The sequence below is a fragment of the Lagenorhynchus albirostris genome, chromosome 3, assembly GCF_949774975.1.
Source record: "Lagenorhynchus albirostris chromosome 3, mLagAlb1.1, whole genome shotgun sequence".
NCBI lineage: Eukaryota > Metazoa > Chordata > Mammalia > Artiodactyla > Delphinidae > Lagenorhynchus > Lagenorhynchus albirostris.
The window spans coordinates 61,706,164-61,716,917 of NC_083097.1; the positions used below are offsets into that span (position 1 = coordinate 61,706,164).

General features: G+C 38.3%; 1 protein-coding gene across 5 annotated transcripts in view; it reads right to left on the reverse strand.

Moving 5' to 3' along the window:
* The window catches only part of AP3B1 (adaptor related protein complex 3 subunit beta 1), a 276,078-nt gene extending 274,506 nt beyond the window's left edge, over positions 1-1,572 (reverse strand). For all 5 annotated transcript variants that reach the window (XR_009539505.1, XR_009539506.1, XM_060143161.1 and 2 more), the window contains exon 1: positions 1,320-1,572. Coding sequence is in view for 3 of the 5 variants with exons in the window: in XM_060143161.1 (XP_059999144.1) it covers positions 1,320-1,447 (128 nt within the window). In the remaining 2 variants the exon portion in view is untranslated. The remainder of the gene's footprint in view (positions 1-1,319) is intronic.
* Between the last annotated feature and the right edge of the window lie 9,182 nt (positions 1,573-10,754).

The window sequence follows — 10,754 nt, forward strand, 5'->3', positions numbered from 1 at the left end:
CTTATACGTTAATTCAACAGTTGAAACATCTGCTAATAGAACAGCAGAGCTGCAACAAGCTCCTTGTTGGAACAATCTATCATCTAAATACACAGAATGAAAAATGAAAAGTTAGTTCTATTACTTTTAAACTTTTCTAACCTGCGAATAAGGAAACAAACAAATAAACCAAAAACTCTATTTCACACACTCCATACAGGATTTCAGTTAGCTTAATACAGTGAAAATGTAATCCCAATTTCAACTACCTTTCCAGAATGTCTTTTAAAATAAATTTGAAATTTAATTTAAATTAAATTTTAATTTATCTTTCTGACACCGCAAAGACACCAGCACAGCTACTTTACCTTAATTTAGCATAAATCTAGTGTCAGCCTATTATGTGACCATAGTGTTTAGTTAGCACTGAGATTAAAAAAAAGAAAAACGTAAAAATGATTACAATAAAATACAAAGTTACCAGAATTCTGTAAGCTTAAAACCATTCCTTCGCCCCCCAAAAAAATCAATGCGGTGGGGGGATTCTTTCCCTTTTCGGTGGTACTTAAAATACTCTGAATAATTCTTTTTTTTTACTCTTAATAACTTTTCAAAAAACCAAGTATACAATGTTTAGTGTTCATTTTTAAAATTCACACTATTAATCTGTAAAATTTTACCACTTGCTCAGAGTAACACTAAATATTCTCTACTCATATGATTACTGTGTTTGGGATTGGGGTGGTTTTGGGGTTTTGTTTTTTGTTTTAGGGGTTTTGGGTGGTTTTTTTTTTTTGTCTGTAGTGCAAAGGACGTTGCCCGAGAACATTAACGTCTGTATAAACCAGCTTGTCCCTTCATAAAGCGTCTAAAACACCTCCTAGCTCCTGCATTCGAGGGTCACAGAACAGTTTCCCATTAGCCTCATTCTCACGTTCCTTCTCAACTCCCCAAACACCCCTTCCACGCTAGTGAGCGAATTTCTCCAGGTGTGATCAAGCAAACATTAAATTAGCTTGAAGCGTTTGTTCAAAATGCAGATGCCTGTGCCCCAACCCAGACCAATTCAGAGTTTTTGGGGATAGCACCTAAGGGCTCCAAATGGTTCTTTTTTCACTGAAGTTTGAAAACTACTAGAGACTCCCCTCCACACACTTATCCCAAACTCCCAACAACTCCCACCAGTCCCAACTGATCCAGCTGCGGGAAACGTTACCGCTCGGCTCCGGGGCGGTCTTAGCGCGACCCCACCCCTCTCCCGGGAGCCCCATCTCGGTGCACGCTCCTCCCGGGCACCAGCTCCCTAGTCCCGTCCCCACACCCCAAACCTTTCTCCTCACTTCTTCATATCGCTGCTAAAGAGGCCGAAGGCGCCGGAGGGGGAAATGGTTGAGGTCGCCTCCTGACCCAGCTCCGTCGCCTCCCCTCCTCCGGACTGCTCACTGTAAGCGAAGCTGTTGCTGGACATTGCTGCGGTGCTGCCGAGTGTCGGGTTGGCCCTGCCGGGGGTTCTCTCCGACGGGCTCCCGTCCGAGAGAAGCGAAACAAAACTAGTTCTCGTTTGGAGGGGCGCCCGCAGGCGCTTCCGGACTCGTCACGGCTCCCAAAGCCGACCTGGCGGTCCACCCCCTGCGCATGCCCAGTGTGCAGGCGGCCGGAGCCCACCCCCACCCCCCCGGGCACTCCAGGGCCTGACTGGATTTGCCTTCTCCGGGTTTTTGAGGTAGCTGAGAGGCTCGGACCCCGGCTCTGCGGAAGGCAGGCCTCGCGCATGCTGGAGACTAGACTCTCGACTTTTAAAGTTTTTTTGGAGACAAATACCCGTGTATCCATTTCGATCCCCTAGGAGGTTCCCGAGCCCGGACACCTCTTTGTCGGACTCCTGTTGTAAACCAGTAGCTTTCAGATTTTTCCTGAAACTCCAGTTAACACACCAGATCAACTTTCCTAGACATATCAGGATTGCTTTTCCTGTTTAAGCTGGTTTCTGCTCCTCTCCCTCCAGCCATCTGTGTCTTACACCTGCCCCAGGCAACCTTTGTCGCAGATCTCTGCGTTTAAAGGAAACCTCCAGGGCCCTGTCTTTGAGGATCCACCACCTGCCAGATGTGTTCATTGTAGTGAAAGCTTCAAACGAAAATCCTGGGGCCGTTGGTTTCAAGGAGATAGTGATTCCTACTGGCGTCTGGCCACCAAAAGTAGAATAAAATAAAATAGAGTGAGCCTCACGCTCCAGGAGTAGGCTATCATCTGGGCACCTCCTTCCTTTGTTCTGCCGCTTGTGGTATCGCTTACTAGTCTTCTGGAGAGTCAAGGCAGAAAGTTGCCTGGCCCCTGAGTAGCACCTGAGAAACCTTTCCAGGAGTAACTTCCCTCAGCCTGACGTTTCGGGTGGATTTCAGATCCTACCCTACGCTTTCCGTACTGCTTCCCCTTTAGGCAGAATTTGAAGCTTAGAGCCCTGAGAAACTGTCAGGGAACTACGGAAACAGTCTGGGGAGGCAGCGCCTGGGTGGGGGAGGGGAGAGCGTCGTACAAGGATTAGAGTGCTGTCCTCACCTCCTCTAATGGCCACACTGGAAACAACACTGAGGTATCACTACGTACCTACCCAAATGGCCAAAATCCAGAACACGGACACCACCAAATGCTGGTGGGGAAGGGGAGCAACAGAAGCTCTCATTCATTGCTACTGGGAATGCAAAATTGTACAGCAACAATGGAAGATAGTTGGACCGTTTCTTACAAAATTAAACATACTCCTACCATATAATCCAGCAATTGAACTCCTTGGTACTTATCCAAAGGAGCCGAAAACTTATGTCCATGCAAAAATCTACACAGATATTTATAGTAGCCTTATTCCGAATTACCAAAACTGGGAAGCTACAAGATGTCCTTCAGTAGGTGAATGTATAAACAAACGGTGGTACATCCAGACAATTAAATATTATTCAGTGCTAAAAAGAAATGAGCCATCAAACCATGAAAAGACATGGAGGAAACTTAAATGCACATTATTAAGTGAAAGAAGCCAATCTGAAAAGGTTACATACTCTGTGATTCCAATTATGTGACCTTCTGGAAAAGGCCAAACTATGAAGACAGTAAAAAGATCAGTGGTTGCCACGAAATGAGTTGGGGAGAAGCGGGATGAAAGGCAGAGAACAGAGGATTTTTAGGGCATTGAAAATGCCCTATATGATACCATAATCGTGGATACATGTCTCCAAACCCATAGAATGAATAACACCAAGAGTGAACCATAATGGAAACTATGAACTTTGGGTGATAGTGGTGTGTCAATATAGGTTCATCAATTGTAGCAAATGATCACTCTGGTGAAGATGTGGTAACCAGGGAGGCTGTGCATGTGTAGGGGCAGGGCATATATGGGAAATTTCTGTAACCTCCTCTCAATTTTGCTGTAACCTAAAAATATTCTAGAAAATAGAATCTTAATTTTTTTAAAAAATTATTTTTAAAAAGAAAAGCCACACTGTTACTTTGGAAAAAAGCACGGCTCTAGGTGGGGGAGGACAGAATGCCCTCCAAACTTCATATTCTGGTCAAAACTTGGCAGGTTTTTTCTTCAGCTGTTGGAATACCCTTCCAGGGATGAAATGATGGAGCACCTAAAATATTTTGTTGTCAATATCGATGATATCGATCAATTTAGAGAATTTCACCTACAGCTGATTTTTCCTGATGATGATGATATATACTTAGTAGACGGCTTAGTATGTACGAGGCACATAAATGATTTTCATATATTAATTTATTTAATAGTAGAAGAAGCTAAGGTTTGCTTTCCTTTATCTGTGAAATAAGGACATTGATATACACATACCCTAGAGACTCTTTGGCATATATTCCTGGGCATAGAATTTCGTGGTTGTAGATTATATGCACCTTTACTGAATATCCTAAATTTTTCTCCAATATAATTTTAACAGTTCACACTCCCACAGCAATATATGAGAAATCTTCTTTCCTCACATTCTCACTAACACTTTGTTTTTTTAAAGTTTTTATCCTCATCAATATGATAGGTATGAATATTATTTTATTATAATTGATTTTAATTTTTGTGTTCATAATGAATTTAAGCATCTTTTTATGATATTGTTCCATTTGCATTTTCTTTTCTGGGAACTGCACATAAAGAAATTTACTCAATTTTACACTGAGTAGTTTGTTTTCCTTATAGATTTGAAGTTCTTTATTCTTGAGTCTGTCTCTGACTGCTTGATTTTTTTTTTTTAATCTTTTTTTTTTTTTTTTTGCGGTACGTGGGCCTCTCACTGTTGTGGCCTCTCCCGCTGCGGAGCACAGGCTCCGGACGCGCGCAGGCTCAGCGGCCATGGCTCACGGGCCCAGCCGCTCCGCGGCATGTGGGATCCTCCCGGAAGGGGGCACAAACCTGCGTCCCCTGCATCGGCAGGCGGACTCTCAACCACTGCGTCACCAGGGAAGCCCTGCTTGATTTTATTTGGTAATATTTTCGTATTTTAATTTGTTCATGCAGACTAGTGTAGGAGATTGAACTACAATTTTTTTTACATTGTCCTTGAATGGTGCAGGTATTATGATTATATATTCCTCAAAATATTTGTTGGGTAACTTTCTTTTTCTCTTCTCTGGATTATTATGTATAAGATGCAAAGCATACATTCTTTGGAAAAACAGATGAAACTTTCTTTTATTACTGAAAAAATATTAGGGACTTGGCAAGATGAATTCCCTTACTGCCTTAAGATTCTAAGACTGTTATAGAAGTATTCTTACAGAAATATACAAAAATATATAAAAATAATAACTACATACGTTGAGGTCTAGTGTTCCCATCTCTTCAGAATTCAAAAAGCTTTTATATATTTATGACGTTTTCTGACAGGAAAAATGGTTATGCTTCCAACCAGAAGAAACATCAGTTCTAGTTGAACCAAAGACTTATTCTTTGATGTTTGTCACCAAGCCAGAAGCAGATTTTTCTGTTTCCTACGTACATATATAGAATCTCAGGATCATTGATAAATATGCTGCTTTTTCAAAATGATTTTTTCCCTAACCTTTTAACAAAACCTCTATTGAATTTTCTGATTTCAGCTTCTGTTCATCTGAACCCTCATGATAAGGTGTTAAATTTGGTGTATATATTTTCAAACTTTTATCTAAGCATAGAAAAACAAATTATACATGTGTATATTTTACCAAATGTCAGTTGAAACTGTATCATCAGCCCCCGATCGCCGCAACTAGAGAAAGCCTGCGCGCAGCAACGAAGACCCAACGCAGCCAAAGATAAACTTATTAAAAAAAAAAAAAAAAAGCCAGGGTTACATTTCTTCAGGGTTTCAAAACAACAAAAACAACAGGACATACACAGTGAGTCAGCATGGCCTTGACATGTGGGAAGGGAGTCTTATCATCAAAGGAGGACCAGCACTGGTATCCCAGGAAAAGGGGCATTTTTAATCTTTATTTTTAACATGGACGTTCTTTACTTTTGGTCAATGTGCCCTTTTTCTTTAATAATTAAAGCAGATGTACAATGTATGTTTGATAGGCCCCAATAGGCTATTTTAGTTAGCATAAAATTAAACTCATGTATAAGGCAGAATGACTTCCCTATATCGCAATATGTGAACATTTCTTTTATCAGCCTCCTTGCGTCAAACCTTTCTGTCCTTGTTATGGGGACGTCAACTCCATGACGGTGCCCCCGTCCTTGGCCAGGTCCCGAAAGAGACAGCCAGGGTGGGCAGTGAAAAGAGCCAGGTGGGCAGTGAAAGCCTTCAGCCAGTGGTACCTTGGTCCTTGAACTTTTAGTTTTAACCTCTATGGCAAACTCTAAACCAACTAAACTCCCAGCCTCCAATTCAATTTTCTGCCCTTTTGTCTTTGTTCACACCAGTTCGTGGGCCAGGACAGCCGTCGCCCCTTTTTTCCTGCCAATTCACTCTGAAACTTCCCCTGATCCCCTTCTTTATGAAATAGCCCTTCTTTTTCTCCAGATCTCTTTATTTTCCTCTGAATCCATGTAATATTAAACCCTTTCCTAAAAAACAAACAAAAAAAAACACTGTATTATCATTCTGCATCTTATTTTTTCTTTTAATGTATTAAGGAAATCTTTCCATTCCATTATATATGGCTGCCTCATTGTTTTAAACATATACATAATAGCTCATTCTCTGGGTGCACCTTTATGTATTTAGTCAACAGCCCATACAACATTGGCCATACGTGTGTTTGTACACTAGCATCAGTTTTTCCATAAAGTAAGATCCCAGAAGTCCAATAGCTAGGTCCAATGATGTGCACAATTAAAATTTTAATAGATAGTGCCAAATTTATAACCCAAAAGGAGGGTACCAGTTATCTCTTCTACAAATATTCCTCTGTTTCAACATACCCCTTCCAGCAATGAATATTATAAATCTTTTTAATGTTTGCTAATCTTATTGGCAAAAAATAAATAATAAAATCCTCACTATTGTTTAAACTTTTATCTCATTTGTTATAATTAGGGTCCACATAATAATGTATTGTCCAAAGTGGAAACTTTTAAGACTTTTTATGACGCTAGTCATAATTTTACTGGAAGAGCACATATAAACCAGGCCTTTCCCGGGGAAACAGGACTATATGATTACCCCATATGGGATGGAGTTAAAGCATACATTAATTGGCCTTTTGAATTTTTTTCTATTAATTATGCAGAGTTGGCATTTGCTTATTTTTAAATGAGTTATCTGTCTCTTTTATTTGTAGGCACATTATAAATAATGAAAGTTAAACTTTTCTCTTTATTTTCTAGGAGAGTGTAAGTTATAAAAATTGATTCAAAAAGTTGTAGGAAACATGAATAGACTAAATAATTATAGAAAAAATTGAAAAAGTTGTCAAAAATCTACCACCAGAGAGATACTAAACCAATAGAGTTCTATTAGGCCTATAAGGACTTCCAATTTCTGTTATGTTAAACTATTACTGAATTTTTAAAAAGAAAAAGACAAAGCACTTCCAAATTTATTTTAAGACCAGCATTAATGAAATCCAAGCCTGACATTTTTTTAATACAAAAAAAGGAGAGCTATAGACTTTCTAAATAATATACTGAACTAATATTAAATGAAAACATAAAATTACCCAGTAGGTTTTACATATAATAAAATAATTTTTAATATTAAAAAACTTATTATACTTATTATATATAGTATATATATCAATAGATATTGGAAATGGATTTAATAACAATCAGTTCTTCTGATTTAAAGTCATAATTAATAACCTAAGAAATGGAAGGAAATAGTGTTACCATTATTGTGCATATACAGTAGTCCCCACTTGTCCACAGTTTTGCTTTCCATAGTTTCAGTTACCTGCAGTCAACTGCAGTCCAAAAGTATTAAATGAAAAATTCCAGAAATAAACAATTTATAAATTTTAAATTGCATGCTGTTCTGAATAGCATGATGAAATCTTGTGCTGTCCCACTCTATTCTGCCCAGGACATGAATCATCCCTTTGTCCAGCATATCCACGCTATATACACTACCTGTTCATTCGTTATTTCACTTAGTATTCATCTCGCTTATCTGTATCACAGGGATTGTATTCAAGTAAACCTTATTTTATTTAATAATAGACACAAAGTTCAGGAGTAGTGATGCTGGCAATTTGAATACTCTCTTACTGTGCCTAATTTATAAATTAAATATTATTATTGCTATGTATGGGTAGAAAAAACATAGTATATGTACGGTTCAGTACTATTCATGGTTTCAGGCATCCACTGGGGTTTTTGAACATATCCACCGTGGATAAGGGAGGACTACTGTATAAATTTTGTATGTATAGATTATGTTAAAATACCTCCACAAAACATATAAAGTAAAACACATATTCATATTTAATAGTGAAACATGAAAGTATTCCAACTAGAGTCAGAAAAAGAATAGATATGCCTAATAACACTATAACCATTTAATACTCTTCTATAGATTCTAGATAATGCAATAAGATAAGAAAGATAAATAAAATAATAAATAGTGGGAAAGAAAAGATTGTAATATTTATTGATAATATGATTATCTTTTTTTTTTTTAGATGTTGGGGGTAGGAGTTTATTAATTAATTTATTTTTGCTGTGTTGTGTGTTCATTTCTGTGCGAGGGCTTTCTCTAGTTGTGGCAAGTGGGGACCACTCTTCATCGCGGTGCGCAGGCCTCTCACTATCGCGGCCTCTCTTGTTGTGGAGCACAGGCTCCAGACGCGCAGGCTCAGTAGTTGTGGCTCACGGGCCTAGTTGCTCTGCGGCATGTGGGATCCTCCCAGAGTAGGGCTCGAACCCGTGTCCCCCGCATTAGCAGACAGATTCTTAACCACTGCGCCACCAGGGAAGCCCAATATGATTATCTTGCTGGAAAATCTAAGAGAAAATTATTAGACCTCTACGTTGATTCCGCAGAGTGGCCAGATTCAAAATCCAATAGCACTCCTATGCACCAATAATATCTACTTACAAAATGTAATTTTAAAAAGACCCTATTCCACAGTAGCAACAAATAAGCCTTAAGAAATTTACAAGACATAAGTGAAGAAAAACTATAAAATTTCACCAAAGGGTGGGCAGCAGGGGAAAGACCTGAAAAGAGAGTCTGTGTTTCTGGATAGGAATATTCAAGTGTTTCTATGTACTTAACGCAGCTTCCATCAAAATTTAAAAATTTTACCAGACAAATTGAATCTAAAGTTTATCTGGAAAAATAAATGCCGCTTAAAGCAAGAAATCTGGGGGGGAGTGGAGTATAACATGGTGAAGGAATTACCCTACCACTCACATAAATGTAAATGCACTATAAAGTTATCGCAATTTAAACGTTTGGTAGTGTCTCAAGAATCAGTAGACTGATTGATAGAATAGAAACAGACTAGCTCTAGGTGAATATTGACATTTTGATAAAGTTAATATTTCAGAACACTTATGAAATAATGTATTCTTCAATAAATGGTACTGGGATAATTAATTAGTTAACTATAGGGGAAAAAATAAAGTTAGATTTCTGTATTCATTTCTGATGGCTGCTGTAACAAATTACCAGAAGACTAGCAGCTTAAAACAGCATAAATTTATTCTCTTGAGGTTCTGGAGCTCAGAAGATTGAAATCAAGATATACATTCTAAAGTATGGGCAGGGCAACTCCTTCCAGAGCTCTAGGGGATAAGACGTTCCTTGCTTGTTCTAGCGGCTAGAGCTGAATTCCTTGCATTCCTTGGCTTTTGGCCCCTTCTTCCGTCTTTAAGGCCAGTAGCATAACATCTTCAAAACTCTCTGCTCTGTCGTCACTTTGCCTTCTCCCAATCTGCGACAGGTCTCCCTCTGCCTCCTTCCTACATGGACATTTGTGATTATATTTAGGACCTACCCAGGAAATCCAGGCTAATCTCCTCATCTCAAAATCCTTACTTTAATCATGTCTGCAAAGTCACTATTGCCATATAAGGTAACATTCACAATTTCTAGGAATTAGGATTTGAATATGTTTAGGGGTTATCATTCAGCCTACCACAATCTCTAACTCATACAATCTAAACATAAATTCCAGATTGATCAAAAATAAACCACAAAACTTGAATAAATTTTAGGAAAATATTTTCAGGATTGAGGATGGTTAAGGATTGGGGTAAAAAAGACTCTCAGCATAAATAGGCTAGAAACAATAAACAAATATTTATAAAACAATAAATTTTATACAAATAGTTTTAGCAGCCTTTACAATTAGAAAATGACTCTCTTATGGTTTTTAATAGAATTTAAATTTTACAGCGTTAGTGAAGACATGAGGTACAAATTTCACAAGTATTTCTCTAAGTGCTCCCATTTCAAAAAACATTTAAATTTGAATTATGAAGAAAACAATAATTTGATCTCTAATAACAAGAGTTTCCATTTATTGAGCTCTTAAATATTTCACGATCCAAATTAATTACACGTGCTTACCATCGTCCTGCTTGATCCTCATTTACATCTAAGGACTTAATTGTGAGCCACTCCCCCTAGTTTAGTACACTCCAGACAGTCTGGTGTTTTGTTTCTTGATCCACCAAGCTTGTTCTGACCTGGGAGACCTTACTTGCTGAGTTCTCTGCCCAGAACATTCTTCCAATGGGTCATCAAAAGGCTGACTCCATCAGCTTTATTCAGGCTTTATTCTATTCAGCTGTTTGCTCAAATGTCACCTAATCAGAGGTCTTCCCTGACCACCCATTCTAATTTGGTACTTGCCCTGATTCTCACCCCCATTGGTAAACAGAATTGACTGGGACAGCTGCGCCTTTTAGTTAGCTATGCCTTGCTCTGTGATACAAATCCCTCTGGAAGTTTTGCACTGAGTTAAAGAGGACAACTTTCCCAGATAGAGTACAAAGTTTCTTTTGCCAAATGAATGTGAGCTGTAACGCCCTCCTGTTTAAAGAAACCCCATGATCAATTATTTTGGAATGTGAAGAACTCTTCTGTAACTGAATTTATGCAATCCTCCAATTTACCAAGCTTTTGGGGATTTTCATATTTCAGGTTTTCTGAAGTGGTACACACCTGCAAACTTATGCTTTGAAAATGCCATGACCTCATTATTATATTTTATAATGAAATTGATCTGGAAAAATGCAATGTGATAAACCCTACATTAGACAATGACTAATATTTATTTGAGATGATGATATAAGAATAGAAACTATTATCTCTAAATATCACAAAGGGAAC